This window comes from Molothrus aeneus, chromosome 20, assembly GCF_037042795.1.
Source record: "Molothrus aeneus isolate 106 chromosome 20, BPBGC_Maene_1.0, whole genome shotgun sequence".
NCBI lineage: Eukaryota > Metazoa > Chordata > Aves > Passeriformes > Icteridae > Molothrus > Molothrus aeneus.
This window is the reverse complement of record NC_089665.1, coordinates 6,551,892-6,568,596: the sequence shown is the minus strand read 5'-3', so window position 1 is coordinate 6,568,596 and position 16,705 is coordinate 6,551,892. Positions and strand designations below refer to the sequence as shown.

General features: G+C 48.0%; 2 protein-coding genes across 7 annotated transcripts in view; one reads left to right on the top strand and one right to left on the bottom strand.

Moving 5' to 3' along the window:
• The first annotated feature begins 72 nt into the window (after positions 1-72).
• The window catches only part of SMYD4 (SET and MYND domain containing 4), a 29,083-nt gene continuing 12,450 nt past the window's right edge, over positions 73-16,705 (top strand). For 2 of the 6 annotated variants that reach the window (XR_010784797.1, XR_010784798.1), the window contains exons 1-11: positions 73-203; positions 911-1,055; positions 1,881-1,970; positions 2,254-3,397; positions 4,138-4,320; positions 4,610-4,776; positions 5,085-5,220; positions 5,652-5,768; positions 6,080-6,203; positions 6,829-7,035; positions 15,282-15,420. Coding sequence is in view for 3 of the 6 variants with exons in the window: in XM_066563455.1 (XP_066419552.1) it covers positions 73-203; positions 911-1,055; positions 1,881-1,970; positions 2,254-3,397; positions 4,138-4,320; positions 4,610-4,776; positions 5,085-5,220; positions 5,652-5,768; positions 6,080-6,203; positions 6,829-6,979 (2,388 nt within the window). In the remaining 3 variants the exon portion in view is untranslated. Of the gene's footprint in view, positions 204-910; positions 1,056-1,880; positions 1,971-2,253; positions 3,398-4,137; positions 4,321-4,609; positions 4,777-5,084; positions 5,221-5,651; positions 5,769-6,079; positions 6,204-6,828; positions 7,150-15,281; positions 16,002-16,705 lie in introns of those variants that run through there. The other 4 variants (XR_010784796.1, XM_066563457.1, XM_066563455.1 and 1 more) reach the window with 4 other exon arrangements.
• On the bottom strand, positions 7,627-14,435 carry SERPINF1 (serpin family F member 1). The gene is made up of 8 exons (XM_066563459.1): positions 14,346-14,435; positions 11,924-12,009; positions 11,366-11,564; positions 11,133-11,288; positions 10,106-10,309; positions 9,185-9,327; positions 8,376-8,586; positions 7,627-8,022 (listed from the first exon to the last, which is right to left on the bottom strand). The coding sequence occupies exons 2-8, from the start codon at positions 11,999-12,001 to the stop codon at positions 7,763-7,765; spliced, it is 1,251 nt and encodes a 416-aa protein (XP_066419556.1). The 5' UTR covers positions 12,002-12,009; positions 14,346-14,435; the 3' UTR covers positions 7,627-7,762.

Here is a 16,705-nt window from a genome sequence, read left to right as displayed (position 1 = left end):
TGGCTGTCCGGAGCTGTACGGCGGAAGTGCCGCAGGGTTCCGTGCAGCGACGCTGCGGGCGCCGCCATGGTGATGGCGCTGCCGGTGGCGGAGTGGCAGGGCCGCACCGCCCGGCTCTGGGCCGCGCTGCAGCCGGCGCTGAGGGAGCGGCTGGCGGCGGCTTCGCTTCAGGACGCGGTGCGGTTGGGTTGCGATGTGCTCCGGTGAGCCGCGGGCAGGGCGGGTGCGGTGCAGGGCAACGAGGGGAGCGGGGACTGGAGCATCTTTTAATGCGGATAAATAATAAAGGGCGGTGTCAAAGGATGGATGAGGCTGCGCTCGGTGGAACCGGGCAATAGGACACGGGGTAACGGGCAGAAAGGGATACCATGGGAAGTTCCATCTGAATAAAATCCCACCTTTCTACCTCCACCTTTTTTAGCAGGTTGGAGGTCGGCCTCGTGTCCCAGGCTGCTGGTGAGAGGACAAGATATCGGCTTAAACTTCACCTGGGGAGGTTTGGGTTGGACACTAGTAAGAATTCTAGTAAGAATTTCTTGGCAGAGAGGGTGATTAGGCACTGAATGGGCTGACAGGGAGGAGGTGAAGTCTCTGTCCCTGGAGGTGTTTAAGGAAAGATTGGACAGGGCATTCAGTGCTGACAAACCCAGCATCCCTCACAAGCTGGACATCCATCACTCGATGGCCTCAGAGGTCTTTTCCAACCTAATTGATCCTGTGATTGTGAGAATATGGGAAAGAACTTCTTCCCTGTGCAGTGACCACACAGACTGAGAGTGTGGAGTCTCCCTCGCTGGGGATATTCCAGAGCCCTCAGGACACAGTCCTGTGCCACAAGGATCATCCTGCTTGAGCAGGGAGGCTGGACCAGGAATTACAAACTGATTCTTCTCCACTCTGTGTCCTACAGGAGCGAGGAGGAGGCAGCCCTGGTGCAGTTGTGCCACCAGGCACCCACGGACAAGAAGCCGGAGGCCGCCAGCTGGTACCGGGAGCAGGGCAACCGGGAATTCAAACGGGGCCGGTACCAGGCTGCCCTGAGGCTCTACTCCAAGGTAGGTGTGGTGTGAGGGGGTCCCACCACACCTCACAGCCACAGGGATCCCCTCAGGGGATCCCTCTCAGGATTCTAGCTGGTCAGAGTGACCCTGAGATGCGTTAGAAAGTCTCTTTTCCCAGCCCAGCGCTTGAAGAAGGAGTCAGAACTCTTCAGTTCTGGGTCTCAAAGTTGTTTATTGTGTCTTATCTATAAAATTTTTTCTCCTGTCCAGCTGAGGTCTGCTCAGCAAGACAGTCAGAAGCACTCTGCCTGCCCCTGGGGCAGTGTTATTTTTGTACTAAAAACTATGTGTGCAATATTTACAATTACGTTCCAACACCTATCACCTGTGTTAGACAGTGAGCTTCTACTCTAAACCAATCTAAAAGTGCCACCATCACAGCAGAAGATGGAGGCCAAGAAGAAGAAGGAGAAAGGCTGGACTCTCCCATATTCCTCCATCTTGCCCGCTGAACCCCCATTCTAAAAACCCCAAAAATGTATTTTTCTCCCAGTGATAAATTCACTATCATTCTACTTAAACTGTTGTAAGGTTGGTAATTTGTTCCATGGGTCATAATCAAAACCACAGATGTCTTGGACTCTGTGCCAGGGTCTCTGAGCCCCCTGGCAGGGGTCTTGGCAATCCAGGACAGCCAGAGGGATGTCCTGAATTCCGAGAGATCCCCAAGAGAGGGTCCTGCAGCCCCTCGTGGTTGAAGGGTGAAGGGTGAGGAGCAGCTCCCAGGAGGGGATCCCCAAAGAGGGGATCCTGCAGGCCCTGCTGAGGGGGTCCTGTGAGGGATCCCCCCAGGCAGCAGCAGTTCTCTGGTCTCTGCAGGCAGCATCCCATGAGCTCCCTGGGAGCCCCGAGGTGTCCGTGTGCTTTGCCAACCGCTCGGCCGCCCTCCTCCACCTGGGGCACTTTGAGGTGAGTGGGGCCAGGGCTGCACCCACCCCACAAGTCCTGGGTGTCCCTGGGGTGTTTGATTGTTAGAACAAGAGACAGCAGATCAGCTGCTTCCCAAGCTGTGCTTAAAGCATCCATAGCTCAACTTTCCTACTTGGTTTCCACATCAGGATGCTTTATTTGGGCAGCAGGTTGGTTATGCACATGGAATTTGCTGATTGCTTCTATGAGACTGTCTTAGGTGGAATGAAAGAGCATGAGCTGGTTTTCAAGCCCACTTAAAAGGCCTTATCTTTGTTCCTAGGTTTGTTTGGAAGATATTGCCAGGGCTGAAAGCCATGGCTATCCAGACAGGCTGCTGCCCAAGGTCCTGCTGCGGAAAGCTGAGTGCCTGCTGTGCCTGGGGAGGTTACAGGATGCACAGGATATCCTCAGAGGGCTGGAGAGTAAAATTGCTCTGGATGGGGTCATGACTACACACCTGACACGGCTACAAAAGCTAAGTCAGCTGAAGGTTAAATTAGGTGAGAAAGAGAGGTGTCCAGAGCCTGCACAAGGAGAACATGGTGGCACTCAAGGGGAGCCAGAGATCTGGGAGGAGAACAACAGGATTTCAGGTGCATCCTCATCCCTGAGCCTGAGTTTTGATGCAGAGAGAGGACGTCACTTGGTGGCCTCCCAGGACATCGTGGCAGGACAGAGCCTGGTGAAAGAGGAGGCCTTTGTGAGCGTGCTGTGCCCTGGGGAGAGCCTTCCCCTGCAGGACGGTGACACAGCGTGGGACACTCGAGCCACCAACGCAGACCTTTACTGCCACCGCTGTCTGAGGCAGCTCCTGGCCTCAGTGCCCTGCCAGGGCTGCAGCTATGCCAAGTACTGCAGCCAGGACTGTGCAGACAGGGCATGGCAGCAGTACCACAGGGCAGAGTGTTCCCTGGGAGCGCTGCTCCTCACCCTGGGGGTCTTCTGCCACGTGGCCTTGAGGACTGTCCTGCTGGCAGGATTTGCAGAGGTTAGCAGGCTGGTGGAAGGGTCCCACCATGGGGACAAGAACTTTCAGAACCCTGAGGGAAGCTGCAAGCCTCTCAGTGAGGCAGCAGATGCAGGAGCTGGCAGCAGAGGTGTCCCTGGTTGTGACAGCTGTGGTCGGTACCAGAGCTCCTACCAAGCTCTGTTCCACCTTTTGCCCCACACTGAGCAGCACAGCCCAGAGCACAAGTTCCTCTGCACTCTCAGTGTGGTGGCTCTGTGCAAACAGCTGCAAGCAGCTGGCCTGGAGGCTGCTGTGTTGAGTCAGAAATCGCCTCAGCAGTGGTCCAAACCAAAGACATGTGAGAAAACCTCAGATGAATTGTCCCCAGAGCTGAAGACTGTGGCAGAAGCAATGCTGAGGCATGTGTTGCAGCTGCAGTGTAATGCACAAGCAATCACTGTAATGCAGGAGCTGGGTAAGATAAAAAAATTTAAGCCCTACTGTGTTGTCACATAATGGTTGGGGTTGGAAGGAACCTGTGAAGATGATTCAGTCCAAATCCCTTGCCCAGGCAGGGTCACCTGGAGCAGGTGACACAGGAACATGTCCAGGTGGGTTTGGAATGTCTCCAGACCTCCCTGGACAGCCTGTTCTGCCACCCTCAGTGGAAAGAAGTTTTTCCTCATGTTGAGGTGGAGCTTCTTGTTTAGTTTGTGGCCATTAATCCTCATCCTGGCACCACAGAAAAGAGTCCATCACCATTCTCTGACACCTGTATTTGTATATGTATTGATGAGATCCCTTCTCAGTCTTCTCCAGACTAACCAAGCCCAGCTCCCTCAGTCTCTCCTCATAAGAGAGATGCTCCAGACCCCTCATCCACTGGACCCTCTCCAGTAGCTCCTCTTTCCTGTCCTGAGGATCTCAGGACTGTCCTCTCCTTGCCCATCTTCTTGTGGGAAGTGAAGACATTAAATTCTCAGCTGTAAAAAGTTCCCATTGCAGATGGAAATGATTTGTTTCCAATTTAATGGCCTGTCCCATGCTGGCCTGTTCCTTGGTGCCCATGCAGAGTGTGTTTGGCTGTTATTTATTGCAGCAATATACCAGGAACCTTTCTGCTGCTGCCTGCGATCGGTCACGGGGCTCCTTGCAGAAATTGTGTGGGTTTGTGAGCATTCCATCTCAACCTGCTTGGTTTTCCTCTGTCTTCAGGGCCTGGAGATGGGGCTGTTGTAGATAAGAAGCCTGTGAGGCTGGCAACAGCCTTCTTCCCTGTCCTCAGCCTCCTGAACCACTCGTGCTGCCCCAATATCAGCGTGTCATTCAGTGGGACAGCTGCCACTGTCAGGGCAGCACAGCCAATCTCAAGTGGCCAAGAGGTTTTGCATTGCTATGGTAAGCCCCAGTTCTGTGTTTATCTCAAGGCACAGACATCATTCACCTCCCCTTATCATGCTGATGGCTATTTATATCATAATTCTCATCTAATTCTCATCTATTGTTGCCAGGGTCTTTGTTTAACAGCCTTGACCAACATTTCATCTCTTAACCCCTCTGTTAGATTTTCAGTCTCCAGTTGTGTCCTCCCCAAAATATACCTAGTCTCAATTGTAACAAAAATCCATTTATTCTGATGTTAAGAACTGTACCTGTGGGAGATCTTTACCCTTGCCATCCTCTGCAGGGCCTCACTGGTGTAGGATGAGGGTTGCTGAGAGACAGCAGTTTCTCAGTCAGTATTTCTTCAAGTGTCACTGCCCAGCATGCCTCCAGGAGTTAGAGCCTGGTGTCAAGAGTGTGGTGTCCATCAGAAATTCGTTCTGCTGTCCCAAATGCCAGGCCCAAATGCAGGTAATTCTCCATGGTTATGATTGTGCAACTTAGTGGGGTGTGTAAGGTTTGGGTCTGGGAAAGCCAAGAGGTGAAGACCTCACTTTGAGCACTGCTCAGAAGCCAAAAGCTCCTGTTGAGTCAAGACAGTATCTCACTGTTTCTTATAAAATCAAATAAGCTGATAACAATTTATTTAAAAAATCACTTTGTTTAATGAATAAAACTGAAAAACAATTTAGCATCTCTATAACCCAGAGCTAATGCAGATGGAGAGTAAGCTTTGAGCTGAATGTGAGCAGGAATGATCACAAAGGTGATTTCCACAGGGGGAAGAAGACACACTTTGCTGTTCAAATGAAGCTTGTGCAACCTCAGCCAGCAGAGATCACCTGTCTGGCCGTTTACAGGACCTTCAGCAACAAATCAAGAAAGCTTTAGACCTGCTGAGAGTCGGGAAGGCTGGTGAGGCTCAGCTTTGTGCCCAGAGGTCAGGCCCAGGTTGGGACAGGAACCATGAGATGGCACTGTTGCTCATCCATTGGGGTGCTGTCACTTGTGGCCTGGTGTCCCTGGGGACTTCAGCTGTAGATTTTATACCCCCTGATCTGGGTGTTAATCTAAGTCACACATTGTTCCATAGTAAAGTAATTAAATAAAAAGAAATCAGGGTAACATTGGAGTTGGGCATTCCCAGGCCTTGTTTTCCTGGAGGGAGTTGGGCCAACGCTGGGGTAGAATAAGCAGAGGTGCAGATGAAGTCAGTGTTGAATCCTAACCAAACCCCAATCAGCTGTGCAAAGATGAGATTGGATTGATTGTATTTCATGGATCATGGAAAACTGGACACTCACCACAGGGTGAACTTTATAACCTTTTTTTTTTTTTTTTAATAGATCAGGCTATCAAAATGCTCCTGAAGTGTCAGATGGATGCTGGAACCTTCTTGTCTCCAGAGCATTTGCTGATGGGAGAGATGGAGGATCATCTGGCACAGGTCTATGCTACTCTTGGTATGGCACTTGGTCCTCTCACTATCCCATGTCTCCTGAACTTTGAATTTAACATGATTAGCTTTTTCTGGGACTGGCCCTCTCATTTTTCCCCCTGGTTTTGTCAGCAGGGCTCTCAGAAAGACCAAACCTGTGTTCCCAGCAGCCAGTGAACAATAATACTGTGCTCTCATGTTCTTTTAAATTCCCTGTCCTGGTTCTGTGGACAGAGTTCACATTTTGATTAATTCTGTCAGATTCTTCGGGTGGCAGTAGCTCTAGGAAGTATTTATTAATTTCTCATTGTTTTGTTTTGTTTGTTTTTCCATCAGGGAAGTGGCAGGAAGCAGCCAGACACCTGAGGAAGAGTATTGAGATTGTGGAAATGCACCATGGGCCATCAAGTGTAGAAACAGGCCATGAACTTTTCAAGCTGGCACAAATCCTCTTCAATGGGTGAGTTTGGTTTCATCCTCTGTCCCTGCCCTGCACCACTCCTGAGTGTCTGACACAAGATCAGGGCACCTGAAGGGTGTCTAACAGGACACAGGGCAGTCTAGCACAGGTACTCTCTTAGGAATCTGTTTCTCTATTTTGTGCCTGTCTATCTTTTTATTCTCCCTGGCTCAATTTATTCCCTGTCCAATTGTTTTATTCTGTCAACTCATCACCCTTGGTGTTTATATCTCAGTTGTATAATGTTGCTGACATCTTCTCAAAAGAGGGAATGAAATCCTCTTGTTTTATTGGCAAGGAAATCCCCTGACTGCTTCTGAAAATCTCCTCACAACAACTCCCTTTAACCAAATTAATTTTAGCAGGAGCTGCAGTGATGAAATAGTAGGTTTTTATATACTCAAAGATAATGTTTTCAGGTTTTGTCCTTACCTTTCCATCCCCCTCATCCTCCCTTTGCAGCTGAAGCAGACACAATTTTCCTGCTGCTGGAAGGCAGGGGAGGGTGGGATCTGTAGCAATGAACAGGTTTAGGTTTTTGTTAGGGAGGGCTTAAAGGTTGTGTAAGTCAAGAAGCTGAATGAAGTATTTTGCATGCTCTGTTCTTATTATCTTCCTATTTCAGCTTTGCAGTTTCTGAAGCTCTGAGCACAATTCAAAGAGCAGAGGGGATTTTGTCAGTGCACTTTGGTCCTCAGAGTGCTCAGATCCAGGAACTACAAGAGATGAAGGCCTGTCTGTCAGAGCTTCCCAGAAACATCCTTCAGAGGACTTAATTTCCCTGTCAAAGGAAGCTGCAATGTGATCTTTCATCAAAGCTAAGTGTCATGTGGTAAGGTAGTCATGTAGTACAAGCTGGAAAATCATGTGTAACAGCAACTTGAATGAAGTCTTGAAATGCTCTTTAGTGAGCCTGTTGTAAATAAAATGACCAATTCTAACGTGAGAGGTGTGTGTGTGGTATGGTGGGAACAGAGGCTGTTGTATAAGTTCTGTGTGTGGGTTGGAAGCAAATGTTTGAGTTGCTTTTGTGTGAGGTGTGACTCTCCCCTGTATGGTGCCCTGAGCATTATGAACATACAGTCATCCAGAGCACGTTGCCTTCTATTTTTAATACTGTGAGGCACTTTCCTTCTTGCCAGTGTCAAATGGAAATGGTTGGAAGGCGTGAGGCAACAGCCTGGGAAGTGCAAACTTACAGTCTGTAAAAGGGGGCACTGCAGAGCTTGGAGGGCTCCAGCACAGGTCTGTCAGTGATGAGGGACTCAGAATCAACAGCTGGTGTCAGGTTGGAAAGCAGGATGGGAAACAGTGCAGCACACACCACATAATGTTTGCTTTCAGGACACAGCACTGCATTCCTCCTCTGGGGAAACTGGAAGTGTAGGCAGATAACCTTTCAAGGGAGAATACTTGGGCTTGCTCAGTTTTAATAGCAAAAGCTCTTTTATTGCAGCATGAAGGCATAAGGTTTGCAAGTTGTGTCTTTGTGCAGCAGAGCAGGGAGCCAGTATCCCTCCCAATATCACCCTTACCATTGCAGATTATTGTGAAGGGATCTAAACACCCCTGGGATCCAGGATCTTGCCAATGAAGAGGAGGGTTCCAGTGGTGTCATCCCTCAGTACAAGAAGGAAGGGTCTGTCCACGTGGTATTCTATGGGGAAGGTCAGACGAGCAGCAGTGGCCCCAGGGTTTGGTGTGGATCTTTCCCCATCCTCACTAAGCTCCAGCATTGCCTTGTGTTGCACATGGGATAATCTCAGAGGTTTGGCAGAAATCTTGGAGAAATCAGGTGATGTGAAAAGTGATTGGAGCCCTGGAGAAAAGAGAGAAAGTTCCATTAGCTGGGGGCATGGATTGCAGAAGGGGGAGCAGCACTGCTCACGTGTGATCCACGAGGGCAGGGAGCTGCTTGGGCAGAGGTTTTTGGGGGAACAGGGAGGAGCAGCTTCCATCTGCTTGTACTGAGCTTCACCCACAATCTCAGCAGCACTGCACGAGCTTGGTGGAGGGATGTGATAAAAAGCTGACAAGTCCTGGATGAAGGTGATTTGGTTGCTGGTGAGATCTCCACAACCATAGCTAACAACCCACCAGCTTCATAATCTGAGAGCAGGAAGCAACTTGACCACTGCCTGGAGTCCTGCAAGGAGGGTGTGATGCACATACTTGTCTCCTTTATTGTGCTGCCAAGTGCCTCTTCGTGGTTCAGCTTTAGTTTGGGCAGGCTCAGCACAGCATGGACTGTCTTCAGCTCTTTGTCCACATCGTGGACAAACTCAGAAGTGAGGCTTTCCTCAATCAGAGTCATGTTCTGGGTCACCTTCGTGGGCAGGAAGAACATGGCACTGATTCCCTCTGTCAGGGGCAGCTGGGCAATCTGCAAGGCCAGAAATAAGAGAGAGATAAGAAAGGGTCACATCAATAATAAAGTTTTACCCATCCTGTACCAAGCAGTGGCCTGATTCTCAGGCTGAAATCTCAACCTTTTCAGTGACCATTTGATCTTTTTCCCTGTTTGCTTTTATCTGACATGATGCTTCCTGACACTTCTGGCTTTTTCCCCAGGCTTTTATCCATCCTTGCTGCACTCTTCCTGCTATGGAAGTGCTCCCTTACCTATACCATTGCTTTGGGGAATTCTCACTTGAACACCTTTGAACTCAAGCTCCAAGGAAAGATTAGTTGAAAGAGGTAGAGATGGAAAAGTTTTGAGAGGTGTGCCCTGCCCTTCTTGCCCAACTTTAATTCAAGCAATACAGGCTGGTAGGACCTGGGCATAATTTATATTTTGGATTGCTTGTGACATAGCTTGGGTAGAAGCAGGATATCCTAAGAGTCAACACACTGCCTTTCAAAATAGAGGTTGCAAAAGCAGCTGATGGGAGGAGCAAGGCTGGGGTGGGTTAACAGGCAGGTGTAGCTGAACCTGCTCCTCAGTAGGTTTAGGAGATCTTAGGCAATATTTGCTGTCTGACCTTGCAGTTGAGTTCTGAGTCAAAACCATATCTCAGGATGGCTTTGGGGTCTGACATCATGGACACCTTCACTGTCCTGTCCTCATCCAGGTGGAAGTCCTTCAGGGCAGTCTTCTTGGTGTCAAACTTGGTTTTCCATGTCCCTGTTTTATAAGAGAGAAAATGGAGGATTTTTCTGGAATAACAGCATATGAAACCAGGCTTGTGCCTGTGGCTGAATAATCTTGTGCTTTAATATGCAGTATTTGTGCATTAAGGAGCTGAGGCATAACAGGGATAGAAATAGACTGATTGGAGCTACTGATTTACTGCCATCCTTGGCCCCTCCTTTTCATCTGAGAATTGGCTAAATGGCAAATAAATAATCAAGCCAGTGTATGGGTGGAGTAGCCAGTGGGAAGTTGATGTCTACTTATGTAATTACAAAACTATTTTAAAGGGTAACAGTTGTGTCAATGGATATAAAGTGCTTCTCTCCCCACCCTTTATTTTGCTCCTTGTCTCTAAGCAATAATTCTCCAGGACACTGGCTTACAGCATGTTTAAGAACAGCTCTCTAGTATCAAAATGTTCCTTCTACAGTGGTAAGAAGGCTCAGAACACTCTAAGCTGTTCCTTCCCTAAATGGTAATATTCCATCTCTGAATGGAGTTTTGTGAGCTTAAACTTCCCTCTCTGATTCTTACTGCAAACAGGTCAAGATTCAACTCCCCAAGAGTAATAATTCCTCCCTCAGGACTATTTTTGTTCAGGTAGTATGCTTTTTTTTTTCCTTCTTTACTAAACATTCTCAAACACTTTCTTCTCACACTCTCTGTTTGACAGCCTGTTTGTTTTACTGGAGGTGAGAGCATTCCTTCACATCTCCTCTAACACGTGCTTAATGCACTTTTTCTGTGTCCAAGCACCCGACATTCTTACCCTTGAAGAAAGCAGCCCCAGCAAGGAGAATGCTGACATCTGTGGGCATGTCCTTCATGAACCTCATGATCCTTCCCTTTGTCTGCTGTCGGGCCCAGGTGTTGATTTCTTGCAGGTCCAGCTGGGTGTTGCCACTCAGTGCCCTCGGTCTCATCTTGTAGGATTTCTCGAGCTGGCTGTGAAATCCAGGCCTTGCCCTGAGTCCTGGGGAATAAAAACATGGATGCTGCAGCTAGCTCCCTTATCCAAACAATCTCCAGGCAGCAGGTGGCAATCCAAAGCCCAGCAGCAGGTCTCTCATAAAATATCTGGCCCTGTTTGTTTCCAGAAACTCAAATTCCTTTGAAGAGGAATATCTGAAAGCACATTAAGGAAAGTGATCCAAATCCTACAGCCACCCATGCTGGAGCATGGGATAACTCTCTTCTGAAAACTGAAAAAAGGAGATAAGAACTGAAGGCTTGGACACAGCCATTCCCACATCAGCCTTTCTTCTTTCCCCAGCCTGCCTTCTGAGTACAGCTTACTCAACCTATTGGATTCTTGGAACCAGCAGGTTCCAAAAGATAGCTCTCAGCATTCTCAGCAGATGTTTATTGCATGCCAGAAGCAGACATTTCAAATACCTCTGCAAGGAATTAAACAAAGGAATATGGCTGAGTGTTATCACAAATAGAAAATGTGATCTGTAGTTCCTGGAAGCCAGCAACACCTGCCAGACTGCCTGGAGTGAAGGCAAAATTATCAGCAAGTTTCTTTTAGGTCTTCTGTGAGTTAACTGTTCTGTCACCAATGTCTTTGTGTGCATGTCTGGTCTTTTATTTAAGTGCACACAAACTTTCCAGGCTTTTTCTGGAGCAGCAAGAGCATTCCATGCCCTGTCTGCATCCTGGCTCAGCAGGATGTCAGAGCCAGAGCTGCTAGTGCCGTGTTACTCCGTGTGTTTCTATATATACACTCACGCCAAAATAACTGCTGCCAACAGCTTTTTAGGTAAAATTTCATAGAGGGGAAGAAGGACTTTTACTTTTCTCCAAGATGATCCGGGAGGCACTTTTCATGCTCTTCTCTGGCCCAGTCACACTGCCCAGGAGCTCCTTGTAGGTGTCGTGGACCTCGGCCTTGTTGAGCAGATCGTAGAAGAGGGCGCGGGAAATCGCATCCTCGGTTCGTTCTCCAGCCCCTGCCAACGAGCAGGAAAACATGAGGGAAGGGCTGCCAAACCTGAGGGCGAGTGTGGAAATGGGGCAAAGGACTCACCAAGTGAGAGAGCAGAAAGTGCAGTGGCCAGGCTGAAGGGAGACAGCAGCACGTTGGCCGTGGCTGTGCGGCTGGACTGCTGGCGGTACAGGTCGTAGCCAAAGTTGGAGACTGCAGCTGCCAGCTTGTTCACAGGGCTCTTGTAGAATGGATCTTCCTCTTCCTCACCAGCATTGGCTCCATCAGCTGTGGCAGAGTTCTGGCAGGTCCAAGGAGTGCTTTGGTTAGACTTGCAGGTGTGGTAAACGCTTCATAGGCAAACAACTACAGATATTCTTCAATGACTCACAGAAAATATTGATTTAATCTTACAGAGGGTGTAGGAACAGCTACTTTAATGCCAAAGGCAGCACTGAGTTTGAAATTCTGCCTCCTGGTCATCCCCTGATGTAACTACTGTGGTTTTATCCAGGTAAAGCAGGAGTTAGTCTCATTATGTTGCTAAATAAAATCCCAGTAATATAGAAGGGTGCTTAATCCTTCAGTAAGAATCTCTAAAATTAAATTATCTGCTCCACACCTCTCCCCCTTGCTCTCTGCACATTGTCTCCCACTCACCTGCTCAGTAGCTGAGTTCTGAGATCTGCTTGGGACAGTTAAGAGACCCAGGAAAAGGAGAATCACTGGAATCTGCATGCCTGGACCTACAGAGTAAGAATATGACAGAGAGAGTTTGAGCAATCAGGTAAATACATCTCTACCACAGCTATTCACTGTACCTGGCTGTGACAGGAGCTGCAGTGACAGATGCTGCTGCTTGTCCTTCCAGTTGTGAAACACACCTGATCTGAGCCAGGTTTCCTTCTCTAGTTGGAATTATTCAGTCAGACTGGCCCCAGTGACTTTAAAATTGGGCAAGCACACGGTGTGGGTGTGCCTGAGCACAAAAGCAGATGTGTGTGGCCCAAACCACACTGATGCTGGCAGTTACTGAGTGCCAAGGTCCAGAAAAGCACCAAATCATTGCTTCTGAGTCTCAGGCTTCAGAAAAACTCAAGACTTCATTTATAAAAGGTACCAAATCCATACTGTTGAATGGGGCAGAAAGCAACACTGACTGGTACTGCTTTGATATACAAATTAACTGCCTCAGGCAGTAGTTTACTGTTTCTTGTGTCTACCTGTACCTGTGTCCATTCTTTGCTTCTTATTTGCAATCTGATGAAGTAAAATAGAAGAGGTTTCTTAAAAGACAATAAGGAAACCTGGAGAAGTGAAAGGCAGAGCTTGGCTTATTCAACATTTTAAATGGAAGTGGGAGAAAAGCACCAAACTCCCCAAAGCTGTTCCTTGTGTGAAATCCACTTTTCATCACTGCAGTTCTGGGATGAGTGGCCCTTCCAGACAGATCTGTCTGGTCCAGAAGGGCACTGAGTAACCCAGGGCTTTGCTGTGGGTAAACCAGAGCTACCGAAGGGTCCTGCCCCCGAGAACAGACGCCACTGAGGCTGGTCTGAAGCAATGTTTAGATAGATTCCCAGAAATTAAAGGAAGAGGGTTGTATTTAACTAACCCCTGTCATCCAGACAACTGGAGAAATCAGAGGAAGAACATGTGTTTCAGATTAAATCCAGCTACAAAGAAAACACGCCTGCTGCTGGAAATACACGTGGCCACAACAGCCCCAGCTCAAGACCCCGTTCAGGCAGAGTGAGAGGCAGTTTGCTGCTTCCCTTCCCTGCCTTTTCTTCTGCAGGCAGCTCTCCCTTGGAGAAAAAAGCATCACAGGGGAGGTTTTAACCTCTCATCTGTGTTCAGCCAGTGTAACACAGAAGTGGTACCCTCTTTCCCCCATGCCCTTGCATCCTGGAACCTGCTGCCATCCCAGCTGCAGAATGGGTGAGGCTTGTGGTGCAGAAGATGTGGATCAAGAGGATTTACTGATGGTGTGATAGTGGATGTGATGCCGGGATTGCTCCTGTCATTCCAGAGATTTACAGCTGGAAGAGAGGTGCCAGAAGTCCTGCATGAGTCTAAGTCTGACAGGTTAAGCAAGGGCTCTGTGAGGATGCCTGTGCCAAGCTGCACTCCTGCATGCTGAGAGGAAGAGGTTTGGCCCAGTCCAGCTTAGAGATGAAGCTTTTCCATGGAGCATAACCTTTTCCCTGAAGAAAAAGAAAATAATCTCAACACAACCTCTGCTTCCAGCTACACTGAGCTCCTGGGAGCATGGGAGCAGAGATTGGTTTTGCAGATTGTATTGTTTTTGCCAGTACTGTCACCAGCTTCATATTTCTCAGACTTAGCCAAAAAGCAATTTCCATTTTAAAAAGACAAAGCCTTTTGAGTTTGAATTGGCCTGAACATCTGGATTCTATTTGTATTTCTCTTAGCACACAGCCAGAAATGCAGAGAAAAGAATTTGGTTGGATTGGAGGTGGGATGGTTTCAGGCATGATATTAAAATCTGTGGCTGCCTTGAAGCAGAAGAGAAGGAGCAGCAGCGAGTGATGTTACAGTCAAAAAGCACAGGAAGAAAACCTTGAGAAATGAGCTGAGAAGGAACTTTGTGTCTGGGAGTTGTCCATTTGTGAAGGCCTGCAGGTGCAAAGGAAATATTTTACTTCCCAGCTACAGTGGTACAAGTCTCTCTCATAATTTATAAACACTTCTGACTTTAGAGGTGCTGTGAAACAGGACCCATCAGTTCAGGCTGCTCGCTCTGCTTGTTCCACAGCTCCTGGAGCATCCTGCAGCCACCAGCTCCAGAGGATTTCACTGTCACACCATCACAGACAACAAACATCCTCCCAGCTGCTTGAAAGGCGCAAAACCCACCCCAGTTCCCCAGCACAGCTCAGCCCCGGGGGCAAAGCCGATGCTGGTGGCTCCCCATCCTTGGTGAGGTCTCTTGGTGGGAATCCCACCTGCAGAAGAGCCATTCTTCCCATTTCCCAGCTCCTCTGAGAGCTGCCCAGCCTCAGCCCCTGGCAGTGACCCAGGTGAGCTGTCCCTGGGCTGTCCCTGGGCTGTCCCTTACCTGGGGCTCCTCTCGGCCGCGGCTCTCAGGGCTCCCAGCGGGTGCGAGTCGAGGACAGTGCGGGTTTGGTGCAGCCACTTCTGCTTTTTGCTGCTTCCCCCAGCCCAGCCTTCGGCAGGCTTCAGGTTACAGCTTCCCAGGGCTCTCTTAAAGTGCTCTGCTCCCATTTTTCTGCCCCTGCCACCCTCGCCCTGAATTGCACCAATTTTCCAACTCTTTTTTCGCCCCAAAACAATTCCCCGTGCCAAGGGCAGCCTGGTGGGTAAAGCACAGGTGGGAAAGGCAAACGCTCCCTGCTCTGTTTGAGCAGGTCTTTTATCCCCGCAGTTCTGCCATAGGTCACATCAGGGAATTCCTTCTGTCTCAGAGGTATGGTTAATGCGGTAGTGTTTAATGGATTTATAGATTTATGTCCAAGATTTAATGGAGAGACTGTGGAAATAGGATTCTGTTGTTTGAGGCAGTTAAGATGCTGGGAACTGCTTGTATCCAGTGATAGTTATAGTTAACAAGAAATCATTAACTGGCTTAAAGTTTTTGGCTGAAAAGAAAGAGGCTGGAAAGCCAAGGACTTGTTAAAAAAAAGAAGATGAATTAAGAGAATCTTGTAGAAGCTTTCAGAATGATAAATGATATGGAGAAAGGAAAGGGACAGAGGAGTTCCATTATTACTTTCCACAGAAGGCTCAAGGGGAGCACCCACCCGTGCACATTTAAATCAAGGGAGTGTATTTTTAAACAAGTATTAAATTGTAAAACTCATTATAACTAGATATTGCAGAAGATGAAAGATAAAAATAGATTTGAGGTAAAAAACCCAACCCAAACCAGATTAGTGGAAGAAAGGTCCCCTGAAGGCCACCAATGGCCAGCTGGGCAATACAGCCAGGGAACAGTGGGTTTTGCTTGACCTTTGCCATTCTTTTTTTTCCTCAGCCATGGTTACTGGAAGGAGCAGGACACTGGACACGATGTAGCTAACCAGATCCAGCTGCTTCTCTGTTTGGAAATGCTGCAAAGGCAGTGATGGCAGAGCCCCCAGGCTGGGACATCTCTCTGGGCTCACCGCCAGCAGGTAACGAGGAGCTCCTTGCCCTGAGCACTGAGCTCATCCAGTCCCTCAGCAAAGGGGAAAGGATGGGCTCAGAGGTGCAGTGACTGCTGGCTTTGCAAGCCAGGAGAGCAGATCAGGCGTGCCCTGAGATTAGTCAGGGCTTCAAAGGCCACCCCTCCTAACCAGAGGGGTTTCCGAAAGCTCTGCTTTCAGCTGCTTCTCAGCTTGCTCTGTGCAAAATCATCTGCAGGGAAAAAATTGCACTGGTTATTCTTCCATTCTCAGCCCAGGAATGGGGGTGTTGGCTGTGGAGATGTTTTCTGGTGGTTTTCATCTCTTTGTGATACCTTGTTTGTGGTGATAAAATGCCCTTTATGGAAGGACCGCTAGAGAAGTTTTTATGTCTTGTCTCTATCTTCAAATGAAAATCCATCTGGTTAAATACAGGTTTGCTTTTAAAACCATTTAAATCAGAGTGGTAGTTTCACAGAATGTTATTACAGACCAAAGCCAGCTTTATTCCTGTAGGTGAAGGGTGTTCCTGAAATGGTGCATTAAACTCACCTAACAAAATCAGTTTTATTAAATCAATACAAACATTTTGCTGTTGTTCTGGTTTGGTCTCAGTCTGCTCTCTGACAGGGTTCACCTCTGCTGTGGAAGTAGTGGTGATATGAATTTGCTCTAGGTAAGTAAAAAAATGCATCTAATATGAAAGAAACTGGGACTTATTTGATATTCTGAGCCAGTGGTGCAGATGGATAGAGCAGACACCCTGTGCTAGTCATGTCTTTTCAGAATACAGCTCCGTCAAAATGAAAGCTTTAGCAATGCAAAGTGGAAACTCCTGAGCAGAAACATTAATATTACTTTGCATTTTACAAACTGCCTCTTCTGGAAAGTCAGTGGAGTGAAAAAGAGTCTTATGGTTGGTGTAACTGATAATTTGTTGAGCGAAGCACAGTCATGGAGGGCTGCTGTACTGTCAAATAAGATGAAATTAATAGTTTGACAAGAATAGCTTGGAGGAGGAGTGATGGCAGCAAGACAGAAAATAGGAAATAAGAACCAAGCTGTTCAGAAACTGAGAACAAGGGGAAAAACTTTATAAAAGCGGGAGCTGGAGGGCAGGGGCGTGAAAAGGAAAACTTGAGCTTCAAATTTTGCAGCGGTTGCAGTGCAACAGGGTGGCATTCAGGGAGGTTACAGTAGCCAAAGAAGACTTACCTAAGGCATGGAATGGTATTTCTGAATGCTAGGAATGAATCTGTATAAATAAATAAGCTAAAATGTTCCCTGTGGGCTA